Source organism: Gopherus flavomarginatus, chromosome 1 (genome assembly GCF_025201925.1).
Source record: "Gopherus flavomarginatus isolate rGopFla2 chromosome 1, rGopFla2.mat.asm, whole genome shotgun sequence".
Lineage (NCBI taxonomy): Eukaryota > Metazoa > Chordata > Testudines > Testudinidae > Gopherus > Gopherus flavomarginatus.
In genome coordinates, this window is record NC_066617.1 from 152,635,452 (window position 1) to 152,659,551 (window position 24,100).

A 24,100-nucleotide genomic window follows, 5' to 3' on the forward strand; every position below is an offset into this window, starting at 1 on the left:
GCCACAAACCCCTCTGCTAGGGCTAGGCAAGTGGTGGTTTTGTTTTTTAAACAGACAAACAGTGAGATGGTGGTGCTGTTCCTCCCCCTTTATGACTTTTGCCCCAGGGGTTAGAGCACTCACCCAGGCTGTGGGAGACCCAGACTCAATTGCCCCCTCTGCCTGAAGTGGAGAAGAAACTAGAACTTGTGTGGTCCCATTCCCATGCAAATACTCTAGCCACTGGTCTATGGGGCATGCTTCTCATTCTCTTGTTTGAGCTGTTCTGCTCTGTAACTTAAGGTCATAGAGAGGACTCCTCCATAGACCAGTGATTAGGGCATTCTTGTGCAGCAGGGGGTGGGGGAGGGGGCGTGGAGACAGAACCCAAATTTAAATCCCTTCTCCACATCAGGCAGAGGGGGAACTGAACCTGGTCTCCCACATCCCAGCTGAGAGCTCTAACCAGTGGATTAAGAATTAGAGGGGACACCACCACTACTCTCCCCTCCCACCATTTTGTGTGGTGTTTGGCATGCTTGGAGAACTCTGAATGGAATAGGCCCCACAGGCAAGATAAAGTAGGCGTTCCCCCCTCCTGAGGATCCCACTGGTGCTTAAGTGTGAGATAAGCACCTGGGCACCTCACCCAAGGAGGCTGTGCACATGCTCATTGGCAGAAACTTGGCATCTAAGGGACTTTAGTAGAAGTTGTTGAGGTGCCTAGAGGATTAGGCAGTAGTTGAGTGGAGATTTGAAAATTGTGTCACTTGGGCTAGATCCATAAGATTTAGGTGTCAAAAAGCAGAGGATACAACAGCAGCATTGTGAAAGAGCCCAGAGACGCTATGGTACTTCCAAAGAAGGACATGCATTCAGGGTTGGGCACCATTCAATTCTGGAGAAGGTCCAGAGAACGAACAATTAACCTTATCAAAAGTATGGAGAGCTTTAGGGTCAGATATTCAGTATTAAGGCTCTTAGAGATGCATCAAAAGAAGTTAGGTACCTAAGCAGGTGTCTTATCTGCATCAATATATGTCTAAATACTTTTGAGCTAAGAGCCAGATTTTCATAGAGAGTGTTTGAGCTTACGCAGTTTGAAGAGGAAGCTAATAATAGAGGGTGGGGAGACCCAGCCCTTCTCATTGCCAATGCAAAGGCAGAATCCATAGCCCCAGGGTTCAGGTGAGGAATGGGGAAGTGACAGCATTGCTGTCCCAGCAACTCTCCATCTCATAGCTGTATGGTGGTGGAACATGGTGATTCTTGTGCACAAGGTTGGATTAACAGACCAAAGGAGAAGATTTCAATAAAAATGTTTTATTGTATGCACACAGTGGCTGGAAAGTACAGTATCCAAAATGCCCTTTCAGTCAGAGAGCAATTCCAGCCCAGGAAGAGGGGATCGCCCTAGTGACAGGCAGAGCTCATTAGGACATTGCAATTATCACTGCAGCCTTCCCAATAACAGTGAGCAACCCCTATTGGTACCTGGGGAGACATTCCTCCAACCTTGTGTGGTATGAGAGTCACTGCCAGCACCCTGGGGCCATTCCCTGTGGGGGCTGCCAGCGCCCAGTAATGAGCTCTAGGAGTCCTTTGTGTAAACACAAATCCTTTGGATAGTCTGCTATGCCAAGCGACTGGGCCAAGCACCAAGGAAGACACTGAGTGAAAGGAAATGGGGAGTAGAGACCTTCTGAGAGGGGAGGAAGAGGGTTCCAAACCCAGTGAGAGGCCTCTCCCCAGACTGATAGGTTTATCTGGCAGGGAAAAATGTTAGACAGGATCAGCCAGCTCGTGAAATCTGACAGAGGCAGGAAAGCTATAACCTAGATTAAAAACTCTTTCCAACCCAGGGAGCAAGGCTGCCCACCAAGTTCTGTCTCCACTCTTCTCAGAAATACCCATATCTAGGAGCATAGGCATGAGAGGGAGACAGCAGAGAAAGGAGCACTGAAGAGACGGGCACTTCATCTCACAATGCCAAATATATGTACTGCTCCATGGAGCAAAGATACCTTTAGCCTCAGACACAACCACTAGGTAGTTCTGCCTAGCTCTACCAGGCAGAGCTGAAGGAGTGAGAGCACAGGGTTGGAGAGGCCAACTTATTTCCTCCAGGACTATTGAAATGTCCATTCTAGAGCAATTTAGGGGAAACAGGAATCTCCCACACTCCCCAGTCTGGAATGCACTGGGACCAGGAAAAGCAGCATTGCAGAGGGGGAGCCTGGCATGGAGAAGGGGATATGGGGTGGTGATCCCTGTGTGAAGGAAGGATCACTGCCAAGGTATCTAAGTAGGAATGTGCTCTGTGGGGCAAAGGGATTGGACCATTGAGAGCAGGTGAATGCAGGCCATTGGTATGGGGGAGGAGAGGTATCGAAGGCATACCCCACTCCAAGCCCCTCAGCGTGCAGCTTTGGCACGAGTGGTGTGACACTTCATACACAGTACGTGACCATCCAAGGGGAAGCAGCCGTTCTCATCTGCCTCAATAGACAAGGGCCTCTCACAGTCCTGGGGTGGGGAAAAAAAAAAAAAAAATAGATGACAGGAAGTTCAGTGACAACACACACTAATGTGAACAAGACACTGGGGGGGTGCAGGGGGGGAGACAGATGCACACGGAAGGCCCCGTGTGCGGGCTGACAGGCTTGAGAACAGGACAAGGCCATAGTGAGACATGGACAGGAGATGGATGTAGGGGAAACGGAGGGAGATTTGGAGGAGAGGCTGGTTACCTCGCACTTGTAGCACTTCATGTGGAAGTTCTTCTCCAAGGCCACCACACGCACTGTCTCATCCTTTCCAGGCTCTGGCATGATGGGCTCACCACAGACCGAGCAGCGGGGGGCATACTTCCTGCAGCACACAGAGGAGAGAGAGGAGACACTGACAACTGCAGCCTTCCCAATGGGGATCCAGTCAAACACTGCAGAAGAGCGGAGAGGCAGCCGAGCAGCAAGGGTGGGGGGAAAAAGGACAACTCCTCTCTTGGGAGGCTACCTGCCTGTGGGGCTGGCTCCTCCTCTGGCCAGATGCCTCCTGCCTACCTGTGATAGTCATCCACACAGTGGGGCTGATTGGCCTGGTCCACAATGAAAGACGCCCCCTCAAGGGGGGTCTGGCACACCACACAGGTGAAGCACTGGGGATGGTATGAGTTGCCTGTAGCCTTCAGCATCCGGTCTGTGATGGTCTGTTTGCAGACACTGCACTTCTCCAGGGTACCCTAGGGAGAGAACAGGGGAAGGGAGCCAGAGCCACGAGCAGCCCAACCCATCAGTATCCCTGGACAGGAAGGGTAGCCTTCCTTCAGGCAATTGAGGGAGGGAAGACTGGGGCAGGGCAGCCACACAGGGCACTGTGCCCACTCACAGCATAGCAACACCCCCAAGCCCATTCCCCTTCCAGCACAGCAGTGCCCCACACCATGGGCCCCTCCATCACTCACAGCATAACAGTCCTCACAGAAGGGCTTCTCATCCACATTGTAGAATTGCTGCCCTTGCAGCTGCTTCTCACACTTGAAGCAAGTGAAGCACTCCACATGGAAGAGATGGTCAAGGGCACGCACAGCGGGCTGAGTTCGTGACAGGGGCCTCCGGCAGAGGCCACACAGCTCTGCCATAGGAGGGAGAAGGTGGTTAGAGAAAAGGGGGATAGCCACCACAACCCAGACTAATACCCAGCTTCTCCACAGGGGGACCTCACTTGCCAGCACCCACCAGAAGTGGAAGCTTCCGCATGGGGTGGGTGCTCCATATCCTTCATGAGTTTCTGGGTCAGCATCTCCAGCTCCTCCACCTCTTTCATGGTCAGGGAGGAGTTTCCCCTGGGGGGCTCTGAACCAGTGACCACAGGAGCCCTGTGCTGCAGAAAGACAGAAGACGACACTCAGCGCCAGAAAGCACTTACTGGAGGATGCGAGCCCTCCCTCCCCCCATGTTTGTGCCCCTTTCCCCACTGCCACAGTATCTCTTAGGAGCACCCTGCAATGCCTGCCCCCTTCCCAGGTATCTCTGGGGAATACCCTTCTCCACTATTGCCTGCCTCCTCCCATGACATAAGACACAATGAAGTCTCTTCCTCAGCTGCTCCCTCTCAGATGAGTACTAACTTTCCTTATGTTGGAGGCAACCCTGTTTCCACCCCCTCCCCCCCGATCCCCGACACACTCCCGGTCACAAGCCATCTGGAGCATGGATCTGCTCCTTACCATGTCCCGTGAGGCAGCAGGCTGTCCTGTGGGATGTGGCTTCTCCTGCACCTGAGGTCTCTCCCGCTGCTGGGCATAGGTGAAACTGGGAGGCTGGGGCCTTGGAGCCAAGCCCATAGCTGAAGGGGCTGTGAATCGGGTCTGAGCGGGGGGAGGGGCAGTAAATCTCATGGAGTTTGTGGGGACCCCAGAAGCACCAGCAGCTGGTTTGGATCCAAATTTGGGAGAGCTGGCAACAGTGGGTGGGGTAAATTTAGGGGCAGGCTGGGCTGAGGGAAGAAGGGGTGCAGATGGGGCTGGTGCTCTGGACTGTGTTGCTGGGGGGTCTTTATGCTGTTGTGGGGCTGCCCAAGGTGCTGGTGCAGGGACCACATCCACTTCAGAGGGTTTTGGCGTGAAGCCTCCACTGGGTTTTGGGGTGAACTTGGGGGGGAAAGATGCAGGTGCTGGGGGATCTTTAGGTGCAGCCATGATTTCTACATGGCCTTTAGGGGTAGAAGATATTTCCAGGGGAGCTGTGGATCCAGGAGACACCTGCAAGGAGAAGAGATAGGGAGAACAGACAGCCAATCAGTATTATGCAAGTGATTATCCACCATGCTTTGCAGAGCATATTGATGCACTTCAGCGTAAGGCCCTTGGAGAGTCTGCATCACTGCTTGAGGCAATCCCCAACCTTAGACACACACTGAGCTCATCCACTCCCACAGACTGAAGGGAGGCTAGAGCTGCCCTTCTTTCTCCTCCCTGACTTATATCCCACCTCATCTATCTGGCTATCCCTGACTGTCTTGCAACTGAGAAGTTTTCACCCTTCCAGCTATGCTCCCTCCCTCTATGGTTTATCTATCCATTTCCTACTTCAGTAATGGCCTCTACCACACAGTCCTCATTCAGCCATCCCCTCCGACCCCTTAGCCCTAGTGAAACCAGCCTACCACCCCTCCCCTTCAACATGACCCATCCAGAGAATGCAATGCACCCTGGAGGGCAGCTCACCCGGGATTTGAAGGGATCATTCTTCTCCATGTCATCCAGCATGGAGGACAGCGAGTCAATCTCCAGATCAATGCTACTCATCTTTCCACGCACCTGTGTCACCAACCAATGGGGGAGGAAGGAGCAATAGGGCGTGTTATGTGACTCACTCTTATCAGGAACAGCTGCAAACCTGGGGACATCCTCTATCCCACCGTGAGGTTCCCTACCCCACAGTCCTCTGCTGGGACAGAATGCTGTTGGCCTGGGATCACAGCATAATCCTACAACTGATTTTGGGCAACAGGAAAACTAGAGGGGATGGTGAGGGTTAGGTACATGCTATGCAAGCACTGTGGGCAGTACAGAATGCAGGCCCAGACAGATGGTGCCACAGCAGTGACTTCCCCAGGAACAAAGCACTTTGAAAACACTGAGGAGGTGCCGGAAGTGAGAGCGCTTCTCTGCTCCCAGCATCTTCCCAGTGCTGAGGTGTGTCTGCAGAGATGTTGACTCAAGGCCATGCAGCCCTTTCAACTGCCTGCACGTGTTCAGAACACAGGCAACTAGAGAGTGGCCCACCTAAGAAATGAACCCCAGACCAGCTATGGCTATACTTACCTGTGGGTCAGGCACCCCAGTCACAAGCCCCTCGTCAGCCATGGGGGGAGGGGGAGAAGGAAAAACCTCTTCTGGGGCTGGGGGGAAGGGCTCTTCGAATGGCGGTGGGGGCAGTGGGAAAGCACTGCTTGTGGAGATGCCTGTCTCCTCTCCTGGAGGGGGTGGAGGTGGCAGTGGCAGCTCTGCAGGGAAGAAGAAAGTGGGGGGAGGGAGGAGAAAAGGGGACAGGTTTTAACCATGCTTTTCCAGCAACATTCAGACAAAAGATCAAGTGCTTTCCAGACTAGGGACATAAGAACGGCCAAACTATGGGGTCGCTAACTCCCATCCCACAACCCTGGCATCACACAGAGACCATTCCCAACATATTTGCCATTGCATAAAAGAAACAGTAACTGTGCACCTTTGAGAGTTACCAAAGCATTTGATGCATTTTATACTCAGTCTTTAAGGTCAGGAGGGACCATTGTGATCATCCAGTCTGATCTCCTGCACATTGCAGGCCACAGAAACTCACCCACCCACTGCTGTAATAGATCCATAACCTCTGGATGAGTTATGGAAGTCCTCGAAATGCAGTTTAAAGACTTCAAGTTACAGACAATTCACTTTTTACACTAGTTCAAACCAGCAAGTGACCCATGCCCCATGCTGCAGAGGAAGGTGAAAGAAACCCACAGTATCTGCCAATCTGACCAGTGGGAAAATTCCTTCCTGACCCCAAATATAGTGATCAGTTGTTAGACCCTGAGCATGTGGGCAAGACTCACCAGCCACTCACCTGCGAAAGAATTCTCTGTAGTAACTCAGAGCCCTCCCCATCAAGAGTCCCATCTTCAGCCATTGGGTATTTTTGGTACTGGCAGTTCCTGATGGGGCATATGGCCTATTATCCCATCCCCTCCCCTCCACAAACTTAACTCAATCTTGAAGTTAGATTTCCCTTGCCCCTCCCCCCCACATAGCTCCCCTTGGAGGGTTATCTAATTTCAAGCCTAAACTTGTTGGCCAGTTTATACCTATTTGTTCTTGTGTCAACACTGGCTCTTAACTCCTCGCCCTCCTCGGTATTTATAGAGAGCAATCATCCCCCCCCACCCCTCTCGACCCTTCTTTTGGTTAGGCTAAAGAAGCCAGCCTCTTCGAGTCTCCTCTCATAAGGAAGGTTTTCCATTTCTCAGATCATACCAGCAAACCTTCTCTGCACCTGTTCCAGTTTGAATTCATCTTTCTTAAACACGGGAGACCAGAACTGCACACAATATTCCAGATGAGGTCTCTAGTGCTTTGTATAATGGTATTAACACTTGCCTGTCTCTACTGGAAATACCTCACCTGATGCATCAGCCTTTTTCACAGCCACAGCACATAGGATGACTATGGGCTGTCAATGATCAACCAATACACCCAGGTCTCTCTCTTCTGTCTCTTCCAACTGATACATCCCCAGCTCACAGGAGAATTTCTTCTTGTTATTCCCTAAATGCATGACCTTGCACTTTGCATTACTAAATTTCATCCCATTTCTATTACTCCAGTTAACAGGTCATTCAAACCTTGTATGACATTCTGGTGGTCCTCTGTGTTGGCAATACCTCCCAGCTTTGTGTCACCCACAAATTTTATTAGCACGCTCCCACTTTTTATGCCAAGGCCAGCAATTCGTGTTAAATAAGACTGCACCCAAGACCACTCCCTGAGGAACTCCACTAGTCATGCTGGAGGGAGGTTACAATTCACCTTTCAGTATGACCAGCTGTCTACCCTTTACCCACCTTTCAGTTTTCATATTAATCCCCATCTTCTCCAGTTTAACTAGTTTCCCCATGTAGAACCGTATCAGGTGTCCTCCTGAAAGCCAGGTGGAGTAGATCTGCATTTTCTTTGTCTAAAAACTTGGTTATCTTCTCAAAGAAGGATATGAGGTTGGTCTGGCACGATATACCTTTTATAAAACCATGTTATATTTTATCCTAATTATTTTTTACAAGAAGTAGGTCTTCTTTGAGATAGCAATTTAAAAAAAAAATCAATCAGTTATGGCACATTGTAATGGGGTGTGCATACCCCACAGTGTGCTGGAAGGGATTAACACCACACTATGGGCAGAGGAAGTCCTGCCCCTCAGACCATACTGGGCATGCTCCAAGTGCTATGCCAGTATAAAAGGGAGCATTTCAGTCTGGACTGACTGCTGGAGAGGGAGGACCTTTGGTGGAGCCTCCAGCTGAGAAGCCACCACAGTCCTTGGCTGCAGGAGCCGGAGATCCCAAGAACCAGACTGGATCGGTGGCTAATGAAGCCCCAGGGAATTACCTGTGCTGAAGAGCCCAGAGACCCTGATAGCCCACGGACTATAGCTTCAGGAAGCATGGTAGGAAGTGACTCAGGGAGAGTGAGCAAGTGATATGCTCCCCCCCTCCCCACCTGTGTGAGGTCAGCACCTGTGTTTCATTGGGATTCTGTGCTGACCCAGTGGTGGACCACTCCGCCACCGATAGGGTCCTGGGTCGGGGTCCAGTGGAGCCAGGTGGGCCCAAAGCCTCATTACGTGGGTCACCACCCCCCTGTTAGCAGCCCCTTGAATAATGGCCACTATGCCATGCTGCCCCAAACCCAAGGGCTATTGCTTTCACTCTGGCCCTTGGACTTGTGTGTGGTGAGGTATGAGACAGTCAGACAGTAACCGCAGTGTCCACACCCTCACTATCCACTCTGGCAGGGGATGGGGTGTGCATACCCCACCATGCATGTTCACCCTTATTTAAGTTTCTCCTCGTTCTCCTGCACATGCTCCTCCAATGCCTGATCCTCTCCCACTAGCAGGTGACCTTCCATTTCCTCTTTTACTCCTACATAGTAATTCCCATTAGGGCACAAGGTTAGAGTGCCTATTCCTCATTTCCAGTACTTTTGCAGGCACCCAGGCTTGTTGCAATGAAGAGCCTAGAAAACTATATAGATCAAGCCAAGCAAACAGCATCAAATAACTTGCCAGCAAGTACACATAGAAAACAGGTTCAGGAACTGGTGCATTAGACCAGTGGTTCTCAACCCTAGTTACATGTACCCCTGGGGGTATGCAGAAGTCTTTCAGGGGAGTACATCTAGGTATTTGCCTAGTTTTACAACAGGCTACATAAAACGCAATAGCAAAGTCTGTATGAAATTTTAGTTTGTACTATGAGTTGTTTATACTGCTCTATATACTATGTACTTGAATTTCAGTAAAAAGCAACAGAGTGTGTGTCTGACAAAGTGGGTATTGACCCACAAAAGCTTATGCTCCAATACTTCTGTTAGTTTATAAGGTGCCACAGGATTCTGTCGCTTCTTACAGATCCAGACTAACACGGCTACCCCTCTGATACTTTACATTTCAGTTTAATATTTGTTGATTTTAATTGTATGGTGAAAAATTTCAGTACTAATGTGCTATGACTTTTGTATTTGTCATTTTGTTAAGCAAGCAGTTTAAGTGAGGTGAAACTTGGGGTACACAAGACAAATCAGACTCCTGAAAGGGGTACAGCAATCTGGAAAGGTTGAGAGTCACTGCATTAGACTATCTGGCCCATGACACAAACCACACACTAGGGTGCAGTTGGAAGCCACTATTCTTTTTCTGGTAGCTGAAAGAAGCATTGCCTTTGGGGTTAAAGTTTCCCGTGCCTGGTCTCCACAAGGACTTGAGAAACTTAAGACACCTTCTTGACAGAGATAGAGATGAAAGAGGAAGGGACCTACAAGTCCGGGGATCATACTCTGGTAAAAAGCTCAATTCTCCTCCAGTTGTTGAGGTTCTTATGAAGCAGATGTCCCTGGTCCCAGCTTAGGGGATCCTCTAGCCACCAGAGATGAGAAGTTTGTACCCTCTTTTCCTCCCCACCTTCTAGAAGTGAGGAGAAATCTCCTTGCATTCTCTCCTCCCCATAACCCAAAGCTACAAAGGCTTCTGGCTGCTGCTGGGAAGGGGAAGTGTCCACTGCTATATCCCTTACCCTAGATCCAGTGCCTCTATTGCTGCTTATAGTTACCCCTGACTAGCAGCATGAAGTTGACCTGATTATTGTCCATTCCACTGCTGGATACAGAACTCTGAGCAGGAGCAGCAGAAGTGAAACTGTCAAGCCTTGTTGGTTTTGACCTGCTACTACTTTGGAAAGTTAGACTCAATCATCAGCAATATGCTGAGTCACATTTCGGAGGTTCTCTTCAAAGCTACAAGGGATAGGATACACTCTCAAAGCTGAACGCGTAAGATTTCCTTTTAGCCAAGGTACACCATGAATTCGGTGGTATGCAGACTTCCTCTCAAGCTGCTCTCATTCTCCAAATTTCAGACTTGATTTTTTTTAAAGGAAGGCAAACTGTTATGGTCGCAAAGAAAACCATGAAAATGTGAAACAAGCATAACCGTAGCAGCACGGTCTGCTTGAGTTTGCAGAGAGCCTGAAACAAGGACTCAGGGATGTAGGCACTGCCCCATTCATCTAAGCACTTGTTAAAGGATCAATTGGTATTGAAGTTAACTGTCAACACTGTTAGCTCTTTCTCCACTCAATGTATGTAAAAAAATGAAAGGAAGTACTATGCGTGACAAGCTCATTTTGGCACCATAAGTTGGGAGATACCACTTTTTTCCCCCCACCCTGTTCAAGGAGCAGGACCCAATGCACCCAGAAGAGCTCATGGAGGGAGCCAAGTACAGAAAGCCCCGTGGAACACAAACATTCTGAACATCTGCACAGTCTATTGATAGAGCCATCTCATTTTCTCCTCAAGTGGGCAGAGCTTATTTTTGTACCTAGAACATGAAAGAATACCATCACCTTCACCCCAAGCCTGCAATCTGACCCCCAACTCAGGGAAAGCTTCCTACTTGCCACCAGGAAATGGAATGGTCAAACCTTGGTTTCTGCATGCACGTACACCCCACCCCACCACCACCACCTGAATGGAAAGTTTGAGCAAAGTCCATTTAGCTGTTTCAACTCGGGAAGGAAAGATTGCTGGAAGATTGAATGCAAAAAGAAAATAGTTGCTCAAACAACACGAAGCAGTTTGCAGAAGTGGAACCAAGAGCTCCAGGATGGTGCGTGCAGTATCAGCAGAGATTATAAATTAGTCACTAAAAGGGCTTCATACCATTATTCATAAAGGATTAATGGTTAATTATTGCACCTGCACTAACTTGATTTTAATCCTCAATAGTAGATAGGAGAATTCTTATAGCAATACTAACTTGCCATGTTGCACAGCAGTAGCATTTGTCTTCCCATTTAACATTATACTACTTGTATTTTTTGTGTAATACTGGTTATGTCTGTGTGTCTGTCTGTGCAGCGTGGCTGAGTTTCACAGACTTTAAGGCTAGAAGAGACCATTAAATCATCTAGTCTGACCTCCTGTATAAAAAACAGGCCACACGTTGACATAGTTAAGCACTGCATTACATGATCTTGTATTTATTTTCCGCATTAACATGGCATTCTCTCTTTGCCTTTGCTATGGAGAGAAAGTATCTCCACAATTAAGCTTCAAAATTCACAGACCAATCTGCATGAAGTTTCTCTTTGACCTCTTGCCCTTAGACTTCTGTTGCAAGTTTGAGTGAATCAGACAGGGAATTTAGATATAGGGATGTTATGGGGGAAAGAAAGTTTGCCAACATTTGGGAAAGTCTAGGGGTTTCTTTGGAATATTATATTAACCACTGTTTGGGCTAGAAACTCCCAGCTGGCCTGATGTTTTGTCTGCTCTCAATGAGAAAGTTTGGTTGTTTGCTGTTGGAGTTTTATGGTAAGGGCTTTTGCATCTCCCAATAGTCCAGGAGCTCCTTTTTAAAAAAGTCTTAAAAATAGCCAATACTCTCATGATCACCCTGCCATTTTCAAGCAGCCATCTTGTTCGGACAGAAACACAGACATCTAGTGGACAAAGCAGAAAGCTAGTCCCAGCCTTGTCCCAATAGGTGGCACTAATAGGGCAGCTTTGGATTTATACAACTCCTTTCCAAGGACTTGGTATGTGATTTACAAACAGCCAGACTCAGTCACTGACAAAATGAGTTTCACAGCCCATGCAGTGGATATTATCCCCGTTTCCCAGCTGGAGAAAAAGGGTTTGAAGCAGTGCCTAGTCCAAGTGAGCTAGTGGCAGAAGTGGGAGCACAAAGCTCTCTGGACTCCCAGTTCAGAGATTAATTAATAAAGCTACATTGATGCTTAAGGGTGAAATGACTTTTATAATAGGCAGTTTCCTCCTCAGTAAAATAGGGAGAACGGGTACCGCACAAAGCAGTACTAAGGATTTAAAAAATGTAACCTTAGTTTCCTAGCATATAGCACCCTTAAAAACACACACACACAGTTCTGTTCAAGTTCTTTCCTCCCTCCCCTCAGCCCACGCCCAGGTCTGTAGTACTGCATTAGGCATATAACTCAATGAACCACCATCTATCCAGTCACCTCCATGCTTCCATGCAGCATAGCATCACCATGGGGCACTGGGGTCACTACTGACTCAGAAGGAAGAAAGCACACCCCCAACTTTCTTATCCTCCCATCAAGAAACTGCTTCATTCTACTCTTGCTTAATATCCACAACCGGACAACACCACAGCTTCTTGGAGCTGGCACAGCCACTGACCTTGGTAAAGAGCAGCCACAGGATAGGCTGCTACCAACCTAATGTTTCCCAGTGTAGTCAGTGTCTCTTACTGCAATGACAGACCACACACTGCAAGCCATCATCTCCATGGACATTCTGAGCTGGCTGCAGCACACTCAGCCCAGAACTTGCATACATCTGAAGAAATACTGAAGCCACAGAGGGCTGAATTCAGGAACAGGGACTGAGCGTTTAAGTAGGGCAAACAAACAGAAAAAGCTCAGAAGGCAAGAGAAAAAGTTCCCCATCTCAGTTCCTCATTCTGACCGCCAAATAAAAGCTAGTGGGGGCCTAATCCTGCTCATTTTACCGATGGAGTACGGTCAGGAACAGCACTGAAGTCAATGCAGATACACTGTCAAAAAATAAAAGAGGGAGTATGGGGGTGAGAGAGAGGCAGGCACCATCCACCTCCTCTGTGACTTTGTGTCTTAAGCAGGATTTAAAGATGGTGTTAGAATATCAACTAGCTTGTCTGCTAGACTTTAACTTAACCAGCTAGCAGACATTAAAGTGGACATGGTCTTAATCACCATCTTCTAAAAGGCGAGTGTAGACAACATCACACCACCTATTCTAGTCAAGACAAACCCAATGAGCACGTGGTGATATATAAGGATGCCAAGGAGAACACGGGTAGTAACAATACTCCTAGTGGCTTGCACTGGCCAGGTCCAGCATGGGGGCTGAATCACCAGGTGGCCTCAGAGGAGCAAAAAGGGGCCCCCCCGATAGGTATCAGGAGCTAAAGTAAAAGCCACATCGACACAAGAACCCTGCCCCTAAGGGGAGGGGGGGACACAACCAACACAAGAGAAAACAAAACCCAGGGAGGCAAACCGCTATGTCTCAGTTCCTGTTTATGGCACCTCCCATCTGCCCCTGCAACTACTCCACCCACTCAGGCAAGGTATGTACAATGGTGAAATGGCAGGAAATGAGTGAGACCAAAAGAGAAGAGCTTTCACAATCTGAGACAAGCTACAGAGTGCGGTGAGGGATGAATCACAGAAATGGAAGACAGTGTGAGCTATCCCCACAGTGAGCCAAGCTGGGGAATTCTCCCCTGCAACTTAACCGCCCCCTACACTGATATTTATGGTATTCCTACAGACTCTGGTGAGAGACCAGAATTTCTCTTCCCCTCCACTCCCCTTTCCTCTTGAGGAGTAAGATGCTATGAACTTCTAGATCAAGGTGGTCAGAATTGTTTCCCCATGTTTTGTCCTCCCCCACCCTCCCCACACCCACACCCACCCCTTTGTATCCCACTCTGGAGTCCTGCTGCAGTCCCACCATGAGCACCCATCTATTATTCGTAGCAAGTTGTGTCCCCTCTTTCCTCCCTTATTCATTGTTTAGGCCAGGCACAGACCATACGCCCTGAGGACGCAGGAACGCACATCAGCTCCCACAGATGGAGCGAGTAAAACCTTATGGATCTCACATACCTTCAGCAAGCAGAGGTGCTGCAGCTGGTGGGATCTCCCCCACTTTCCCTATCTGAGCACGTTGGGCACCAGCCCCAGACGGCTGGGGCAGTGGCAGCTCTGAGGCATTCCCAGGTACGGCACCCCCAGCTCTGAAGGGGTTCACTTTGGGCTTAGGGGCAACCACTGGTGCAAACTTCTTCTGCGGGTTGTAGAAAGTTGGGGTGGAAATATTGATGCTGACTGTGGAAGTCATTCGAGTTCCTGGGCTACCAGATGATGTCATCTTGCTGCTGGCTGCTCAGCACCTGGGGGGCAGAAGGAGAGTGGAGACACAGACATGAGATCAGACTTGACCCTGCAGAGGAAAACCAGGGCAAATGAATCTGGAGAAAGGGACAGCAGGAAACAGAATTGGAGGGTGGGTGCACCTGAGTGAGCTCAGAGGGGCATGAGTAGAGCTTGAGGTGCCCCCAGAATTGGGAGACAGAAATATGTTTTGAAGCAAGAAATGCTGTCTGACCTTGAGCCAAACCCTGAACAAGCACCTCTTCTCCTCACTGGGATGCAGGGAAAGAACAACTGGTCAAAGCGCCAATAAACTCTCTCCACCTTCAACCCTTTGCTGAATGGGGTTAACAAACATGGAGTGGGGGGGGGGGGAAAGAGGGGCAGTAATGATAAACCAAGAGAAGGACAAAGCTGGGATCAATGCAGAAGAGAATTGTTAAGAGAAGCCAGCCTTCCGCAGATGGCTCAGATCCCCACACCTCAGACTGGAGACCCCACACACCAAGACGCAGCTTTAGCACCCCTTGCATCACGCCACCACCTCTGCCCTCCTGAAGCCCCAAGCCTGTCACCAGCCAACTCTGTCAGTCCACCTCTCCCAATCCTCTCCTCCTGCAGCCCCTCTCCTCACAATCACACCCCCATCCTTTTACCTGTAGGCCCCCAGCCCCCTCTGGTCAGTGGGGAAGCTCCAACAGCTGCAGCACAAGCAGAACAAAAGGAAGCCTGGGGGATTCCATAGTGTCACACATTCCCTAGCCAAGCCCTTTGTCTTGCTGTCATTTCTGTCTTGCTGTCCCTTCCTGTCATTGTAGCAATAGGCAAGAGCTCCTACAGCGTCCTCAATGGCTGCAACGGCTGCCCGCCCTGGCCCTGCCCCTTCCTGCAGGAAGCAGCTCCTGGATTCAGCCAGCCTCACTGACACATTCCTAGAGTCACTCCCTCCCAGCCCCTGCAGTATAGATGCTGCTCTAAAGCCAGCCCATCCATGGCCTGGCCCCCTTGGGGTGCAGCCTAGTACAGCACAGCAAGCAGCACTTTCCTGTTTGCCCCAGAATATGCTCACAGCTCCATCCTGCAGATAGTATCTTACTAGGGTCTAGCTGGAGTACAGCAAGCTGCATATTTCCACTCCCAGGATCAAAGCCCAGCCATGTCCTGAAAAGCAAGTTCTCTAAGTTGTATGCAGCAAACCTGAAACTCCCCCCATCTCCCTCCCTTCCCCTCCCCCATCCCAAACCACCACTCAAGTTGCTCTCAGGATGTTTCCAAACTCACAACAGGCAGGAGCGAGTGGCAATCTCCTAATAAGAGCCCACATTGCTAGAATTTCCCCCCCATGCTGGTGTCCAGGCCAGAGAGGCACTAAGTTTATCATGCTGACCACACACAATAATGCTCCCAAGGGTGCATAGGCAAGGATGCCAGCATTTGGGCTTAGTTTGTTTTGAACAACATTCTTCTACAGTGCCAGCCGCTGCACAGTCAGCATGGACGATGATAGGCTGCTGTAACAACCCCAACATGCAAATAGTCCTCCTGCAGCTATTCCACGGTGCTGCTATCACTGAGGAGACCTACGTGGGCCACTTACCTATATAAGTTCTTTCAAGTTGTGGGGTGCTCAGATCTCAGATATTTGCCTTAGGGTATGTCTACATCTACAATTTTGCAGCGCTGGTTGTTACAGCTGTATTAGTACAGCTGTATAGGGCCAGCGCTGCAGAGTGGTCACACTTACAGCAACCAGCGCTGCAAGTGGTGTTAGATGTGGCCACACTGCAGCGCTGCTGGGCGGCTTCAAGGGGGGTTAGGGGAACGCGAGAGCAAACCGCGGGGAAGCAGGTCTCCTTCCCCGCGGTTTGCTCCAGCGTTCCCCGAACACCCCCCCTCCCCCAAGCAGGTCTCCTTCCCCGCGGTGTGCTCTCACGTTCCCCGAAACCCCGTGCAAGCAGGTCTCCTTCCCCGCGGTGTGCTCTCACGTTCCCCGAAACCCCGTGCAAGCAGGTCTCCTTCCCAGCGGTTTGCTCCGGTGTTCCCCGAACCCCCCTGCAAGCAGGTCTCCTTCCCAGCGGTTTGCTTCGGTGTTTTTTGAACCCCCGTGCAAGCAGATCTCCTTCCCCGCGGTGTGCTGTCGCGTTCCCCGAACCCCCCTGCAAACCGCGGGGAAGGAGATCTGCTTGCACGGGGGTTAGGGGAACGCGAGAGCAAACCGCGGGGAAGGAGACCTGCTTCCCCGCGGTTTGCTCTCGCGTTCCCCGAACCCCCCTGCAAACCGCGGGGAAGGAGACCTGCTTGATTACCAGAGAGGCTTCCTCTGGTATGCTGGGATACCTGTTTATTCCACGGAGGTCAAGAAAAACGCTGGTGAGTGTTTACACCTGATGACAAGCGCTGGATCACCAGCGCTGGATCCTCTACACCCGAGTTTCAACAGGTGTACGGCCAGCGCTGCAAACAGGGAGTTGCAGCGCTGGTGATGCCCTGCAGATGTGTACACCTCCTAAGTTGCAGCGCTATAACTCCCTCACCAGCGCTGCAACTTTGTGGTGTAGACAAGGCCTTAGTTGTTATAACGGAACCAATCCTCACCAGCCCTCCCTCTCCTGGTCATACTTACATCCAGCTGAGGGTCAGGGAGGGAAGAAGAGTCATCAGCATTGACTAAGGGCTAGTCTACACTAACATTTAAATGCTTTAACATTGCTTTGGCACTACCACCTCCACAAGGGGAACAGCTCCCAGTACTGGTGCACTGTCTACACTGGCACTTTACAGCACTGATACTTGCTGTGGGCGAGGGGGGAGTGATTTTTCACACCCCTGAGCATGAAAGTTGCAGCATTGTAAAGTGCCAGTGTAGACAGGCCCTAAGTGACTGAAACCACAAGATGCCATTTCTCCCAAGGTCAGGCACCGGGTGTATCAACCATCCATAAGGGTGCTGGGGAGTAGATTACCAAATTTTAAGCCCAGAAGGGGCCATACCACCGTTATTGAGACCTTCTGCATAACAGACCACAGACTCTCACCCAGTGATTCTGCTTCTTACTAAGTTCTGCTTGAGCTAAAGCATATCATTTTGAAAAATATCCAGTCTTCATTTAAAGACTCCAAGTGATGGCAAATACACCAGGTACCTTGGTAAACTGTTCCAATGGTTAATTACCAGCCACTGGGTCTTCTTATGCCTTTACTTGCTAGTTTAAGTGCCTTCTGCCATTAAAAATCCTCTCCCCTTATAGGAACTTGAAGATCACATCCTACTCACCTCATGATCATACTCTTTTATGGGGCTGGTCTTTAAAGAGATGGATTGTGGGACATCAGCTGCTTCATGTAGATATCTTAGATACCTAGCAGCTGTTCCCATCTCCCTGACCCCAGAGCAGTCCTTTTCCCCATATGCTCTGTCTAGGCTGAAGCCTCTCTCTCCTCATAGCAGCCTCTCTCCTACAGCTGCCCCTGTCTGTCCCAAGTTCTGCTTAAAAAGCAGCAAAAAGGCATATCTTCTGTTTGTCCAACCACCACCCTATAGCCTAGAGGGAAGGGGAAAATGCAGCTGCCAGGGACTGAAGCTTCCCCCGCAACATGCCTTTAGACTGACCTACCTCTCCTCCCCTTATGCATAGAATCATAGATTATCAGGGTTGGAAGGGACCTCAGGAGGTCATCTAGTCCAACCCCCTGTTCAAAGCAGGACCAATCACCAGACAGATTTTTGCCCCAGATCCCTAGATGGCCCCCTCAATGATTGAACTCACAACCCTGTGTTTAACAGGCCAATGCTCAAACCACTGAGCATGCTATGTGTAAGCGAGGGAATGGTCCCCTATTGTGGGGAACTTTCCTGGCTTCTGCACTACCCCGGTGAAGTGGGCTGGCGAAAGGATCTGAGTCCTCACTCCCACTTCCTTTACCCAGAGGCCTCCCTGCCCTTGAGGACTCCCCTTCCACTCTCCTGTCTGGCAGAGTCCTCATAACCTCAACAAGGCTGGGCCCAGGATTCCTGGGGGGCTCAACCCCCAACCCTGCTGTGGTCATCTAGGACAGGGGCTAGGGTGTCCCCACTCCAGGGTACTCTTTGCACTGCGCACCTCCCTGACCCACTGATCACATCATACAATTTAAAGCAAATACAAGTTATTTAATTAACAATTAATTTAAAAAAAGAATAAGGAAAAATGGAAAAGGTTAAAGAAAAACACATCACCCTGCTCTGTGTCTCCGGAATGTCAGGGCAGTTCACAATCTGTTCCTTGTAGGTCCCAGGCCTCCTTCTCAGGCCTTGGCTGTGCTGCAGGGATGCTGCGGGTTGGACACTTGCTCTGGCGGTCGCCACACACTCTCAGGCTTTGGGTCGCAGAACCCTTCTCCCCAGTGTCACCCCAGCCCTGTCAGGGTTATGATCCCCTCCAAGTCTGGCCTGCAGAGCCTCTTGGCTGAGGCGTCTCCCTGTGCTGGGCCCACTGCCCAGGGTCCCCCTCGCTCTCCCCAGCTGCTTACCGCACCTGGCTCCAGGCTGCTCCAGCCCCAGCACGGCTGCTGCTGCTGCTCTGCCTTCAGCTCCCTGGGCTGCTTTTCTGGCTCCAGGTGCTACAGCTCTGCTCCCAGGGCAGGTCTGCTCTGCAGGCTGCTTCTGTGACTCTCTCTGCTCTCACCTGCTTCCTGAGCTGCTTGTCTGGCCCCTCTGGCTCTGGTTGCTGCAGCTCTGCACCGTGGGCAGGTCTGCGCCCTCTGGGCTGCGCTCTGGCTTTTTGGGCTGCAGCTCTGCTCCTAGCAGCCTTAGCTCGGCCCCACTCTGTCTGACCCAAGCAATTCCAGCTCACACGGAGGATGGGACCCACCCTGGCCTTCTGTCTCTTTGATTAGCCTGCCCACCCTGTCAATCAGGCTAACCTGGAGCATTGGCCTCTCGCCATTGTTCCTGGGGACTGTCAGTCTCAGGGTCCTGGTTTGCCATCGATCCCTCCCTTTTAGTGCTGGGAGCTAGCAACCAAATGCCCCCACTGAATGTTAGTAAGGGAATAACAATTCCCTTACATATGGTTCCCCCAGTTCTACTGGTACCCATCAATCCTGACCTGCAGCTCCCCAATTATGAACTATGCATTAGTAGAGTCCTGTTATTCAAGCATACAAAAATTATTGAGGGAGTGTCACATAGGCAAGCCTGAGCCTAAATTAGGGTTATCAAACCCCAAAGGAAGATATTTCCTGACATCTACAACAATAATCAGAAGACTCCATGTAGCTGTAGAAGCAGATGACACCAAAACCTCAAGCAAGGACTATTAGCTATCCTATGCATGACCCCTCTCTACTGATTAGGGGCAGAAATTAAGATTTAGATCCTTTCACTGGCCACAGTTGCACTGGTTACATGAAAGCAACCCATTTTAAGGGCATCACAGACTGCTTTGTTTTCTGTGTAAGTGCTGTAAACCCCTGACCAAAACCACACCTACTAGGTGACCCACCAAAGGGAAAACCAACCAACTCTCAGTCTTAGGCTCCTGCCTCCATGACCTGAACTTCATGGCCCAGTCTCCAGAACATCCCACCCTTGAGTAGGGAAAGGAACATGGAAGGGAAGACCCACTCTAACATCCTCCAAAATGATTCCTTCCCTATGAAGCAGTGGTTCATGGCCCTGTTTTTATGGGGTCACTAGGATTGGCTTAGACTTGCTGGGGCCCAGGGCCAAAGCCCAAGCCCCACTGCACAGGGCTGAAGCTGCAGCCTGAGGGCTTTAAGCCCTGGGTAGCAGGGCACAGGTTATTGGCCCCTTGCCTGGGGCTGAAGCCCTTGGGCTTTGGAGCTCAGGTAGGCTTAGGCTTCAGTTCCCCCCTCCTGGGGTCATGCAGTAATTTTTGTTGTTAGAAGGGGGTTCCAGTGCAATGAATTTTGAGAATCCCTATGGAGGCTATCAGCTCACACCAAGCAGGGAGTAATGGGGGGAGGCAGGGGGGAAGAAGAGAGATCAATATTTCAAAATCACCACAATCCAGTAACTCTGGCACTGCACCCACAGAGTCACCTGCCTCCTCCAAATGGAAAGTGGAGAAAGGGGGTGTGCTATTAAAAATATGAAGTGAAAGAATCAAGCTGGTTTACTTCAGTTTGAGGATTTTTTTGGTTTGTTTAAATTAAAAAAAAACCACACACACACCACTCGCATTTTCACCCCCTCAAACTCTGGTTCATCCTGCAAAGTTTGCTTGGCTGGCAAAAAAAAAAAAAGTTACAAAGCCCCAGAAAAAAAATAATTATTTTTTCAAGCAGCTGGTGTCTGCCTGCTCAACCCCCACCCTCTTTCTTTACCCAGTGACCACCCCCCCCCACTTCCCTTCCCCCACCAGTGAGTTCATTCCAGTCACTAAACCCTGCATGCAAGGAATCGGACCGGGGAAAGGGGAACTTTCAAAGCTACAAACCAAGCCTAGAGTGAACATTCACATAACGAAACACCCCCCTTGCCTTCTTCACTGCACAGCAGGAAAGAAACATGCAAACATATTTCAAACTGCAGACAGTCAAATTTTGCAGGCAGACACAAGTTATCTTCAGATCCCCGCCCAGGAAGGTAGAGGAGTTCCCGAAAGTGTTACGGATTCTTTCCCCACCTAAACACATCTGGAAAAAGGCTCTGGGGTCTCACGTACACACAAGAGAAGAGTGTCTCAACTCAAACCAGCCAGCAGAGCTCCTTCTCCTCCCCCACTGCTAAACCTTTAGCAAAGAAAGGAGGCAACTTGGAAGGTATTTCTTTTTCACGGGGAGGGGAGGGGAGGAACCTACCCCAGCCAACCAAACAGTTTTTCAGGCTTTCAAAAGTTTGAGGCTCCTCCGGAAAATAAGTCGGACACACAGAGACGTCAAACGCATCAATTTAACGCTAAGAACGGCCCAAACCGTGCAACCAGCCTAGACCACAAAACACAACAGCAAGTTCAGCCTCTCAGCCCCGTGGGTGTGGTAGGAAATTGGGGGTGGCGTTTCCTGCTACACAAACATGCATTTAGTTTCTAAGCATAAAGTTACAATAAAACTAAGAGGCAAGAGCTTCACCCAGGACAAGCTCTTTTCCAAGGGAAGCGTGGGGGAGAGGACTCACCTTTGGGGAGAAATTGAGGAAGAGAAGGCTGGTGCCCCTTGGCATAAAAGTTTGCTGCTGGAATGCAAGCCCAGCTTCACTCCTTCCTCCCCGTGGCTAAGTGTCCCGCTCTCTCTGCCCCCTGCACAGCAATCTGGACTTGCTTCACTTGCCTGTCTGCCAAAAAGGGGGAGGGGGAAGAGGAGTGGCTCTGGGTGGAGTTACAGGACCCAAGGACTTCCCTAGGATCTAGCAAAAGGCCTCGCCCAAGCAAAGCTGTTTGACCATAAAAGGAGAGAGGCTGTGTGAACAGCTGAGCTCACTCACTAGGGAATGTGGCAATGAGGTAACGGGGAGGCTGAATGCACTAGCCAGGGCTGTTGAGAGAAGGGAGAGGAGCAGCGCTCCCACTCTTAAAATCAACATCTCCTTACCCGCCGCCCCCCTTTTCCTCTGTGTTTTCAGGGGCGGGAGGTGTCAGCTTTCTCTCCTAGCGCTGCTTGTGGAAGGCCCATATTTCATACACTTTCTGTTCCTGGATTCCCTCTCTTGCCCCCCACCCCCCGAGATTTGCGAGGCCTCTCAATCCTGTTTCCCGGCCCCTTCCAATCACTCCTGTCTTCTTCCCAGCCCCCAGCTTAGTCAAAGCCCCTCAGTTTAGGCTTCCCCTTGCGGGCTTGTGTTTTATCTCTTGCCCCAGCGTGGGGCTGCCGCCTTCTTTTTCCTCCTTTTTTCAGCAGCTGGTGTTTCCCTGCCTCAACTCCCCACCCCATTCCTTCACCCAGTGACCCTCCCCCTTTTCCCTCACCGCCAGTGACTTCATTTCCACTAAACCCTACATGTAAGAAGAGACTTGGCAGCTCTGGTGAGTCAGGGTCCCTCTCCGTCTCTTCCCCACCCCCTCCCCACAGCAACCAGCTGCAAGAGAATCTGACTCAGATTTTCCCGATCCTACAGACACTGTTTAAAAAAAACAAAAAACAAACAATACTGCAAATAATGTAATTCCTCATGTATGCAGTACTGAACAGGCCCTTATCTCAAACCCCAGCACACAGACCACTTAGCTCCCTGGTGACATGCTCTTACAGCCCTGAGGACCCCACACAGCTCTACTGATGCCCCTCAATCCTAATGTAACCATGACGCAATCCTCTGGCTAGTCCAGTTTTGTGCTTTGTAAATTGTATGTACTGATCTGCAGGATCCACATTATTTCCAAATCCATTCCAGTATTACCTATTAGATTTTGTTTTTAATCTGAGTATGGATACCGTGTTTAGTACTGTACCTCACCCAGAAGAAGTTCTGGTCCCTGCACCAAGGAATTTAAAATTGAAATTTATCTATCTTTGGTTTTCTTTTTTCTCTTTTCCTGAGCCCTTCTTTTTATAGGGCAGCCTCCCTAAGCAGGAGTGGCGCCAGAGTTTCTGGCACCCTAGGCAGAATTTGGGGGGGCAGCATTTTGTCTGCTCCCCACAGGGTGCGCAGAAGCTTCTAGTTCCACTCCCATTGCACTGCCGAAGAAGGACCCTCCGCCGAAATGCCGCAGGCGACAGCGGCAGTCATTGAGCTGCTCAATTGTCTGCCGCTGTTTTCTGCGGCACATCGGCAAAAGGTCCTTCGAAGGCGCGACAGGAGCAGAACCGGAATCTGTCGTGCGCCCCGTGGGGAGTGCACAAAATGCCGCTCCCGGAATCCTGGCACCCTAGGTGACCGCCTAGGGTCGCCTAATGGAAGCGCCAGCCCTGTCCCTAAGCCTATTTCTTCCAAGCAGGGAGCCAAGGGGGAATTACTGTTCTTTACCTAATCACCATACTTTTGCCTTGGAATTGTTGCCAAATTTCCAAAGATTATTTATTTTTTGCAATGCTCAGAGGATTTAGGACATATCTACAGTGGGGTATTTATCCACCAGTTACACTGATGTAGCTGCCACAGTGCACAACCGTAGTGTGGCATGGGACTTTCATTGGCCCAGCTTGTCTGGGGTAAAAGGCACCAGTTCAGACACTTTGTACCAGTGTAAACGGGGATTTGAACTAGGGATTTGTACTGATGTAGCTATGTTGGTGTAGCTACAAGTGTCTAAAAACTCTAGCAAAGACAAACCCTTAATTGCATGTATCATGTGAAACATGACACCTCCACTACTGTGTAGCCTTGAGCAAGTCACTGCACTTCCCTGTGCCTCAATTTTCCTGTCTGTGAAATGGAACTAACTATACTGACTTATCTCTTATACAAGTGCTGAGTACTGTTGTTATGATACTACAAGTGCAGACGTGTCAGGAGACCCATTTACGGTCTGGTTGTCCCCAGACACAGTTCATGCACCATGCAATTTTGTAGGATATTTGAGCTAGCTTAATGATAACAGAGTTCCAGCCCAAGCTGCTCTGACTGCAAGAGCATAGAACCCAGTGTGGTTGTGGCAGCGAGATCTAGTGCATTAGGGCACTGGATTAAGATTCAGGAGATATGAATTCTGTTACTGGCTTTTGCTGGTGACATATTCTGAGCATGTTTTGAGCATTTGTTTTGTCTTCCACCCTTTGTTTGTCTCATCTGCTTAGACTCAGCTCTTCAAGGCCAGGACTGCCTTGTACTATGTACCACGCTTAGCATAATAGGGCCATAATCTCATTTGGTTCTCAAGGCACTACTGGAATATGAATAATCTATATAATAAAAGCTTCCAGGAATGTTGATCTGGAGCCTAAAATGTCTGTTGAATCCATGTGAAGTTATAAAAGCAGCTACAGATGTGGTTGAGATCTCTCTTTGTTCAGGATACCATCGATT

At 49.9% G+C, this 24,100-nt stretch overlaps 1 protein-coding gene across 3 annotated transcripts; it reads right to left on the bottom strand.

Annotated features, from left to right (window-relative positions):
- Positions 1-1,286: 1,286 nt before the first annotated feature.
- ZYX (zyxin) lies at positions 1,287-21,562 on the bottom strand. 3 transcript variants are annotated; one of them, XM_050943790.1, is made up of 10 exons: positions 21,317-21,559; positions 13,930-14,216; positions 5,807-5,988; positions 5,207-5,299; positions 4,208-4,741; positions 3,717-3,861; positions 3,443-3,612; positions 3,042-3,220; positions 2,730-2,850; positions 1,287-2,505 (listed from the first exon to the last, which is right to left on the bottom strand). In XM_050943790.1, exons 2-10 carry the CDS (start codon positions 14,192-14,194, stop codon positions 2,395-2,397), a joined length of 1,800 nt encoding a protein of 599 aa, XP_050799747.1. In that variant the 5' UTR covers positions 14,195-14,216; positions 21,317-21,559; the 3' UTR covers positions 1,287-2,394. The 3 variants fall into 3 exon arrangements, with proteins under 3 accessions (XP_050799747.1, XP_050799755.1, XP_050799765.1); XM_050943798.1 differs by lacking the exon at positions 21,317-21,559 and adding an exon at positions 14,853-15,025; XM_050943808.1 differs by lacking the exon at positions 5,207-5,299 and having other exon boundaries at positions 21,317-21,562.
- Positions 21,563-24,100: the final 2,538 nt, after the last annotated feature.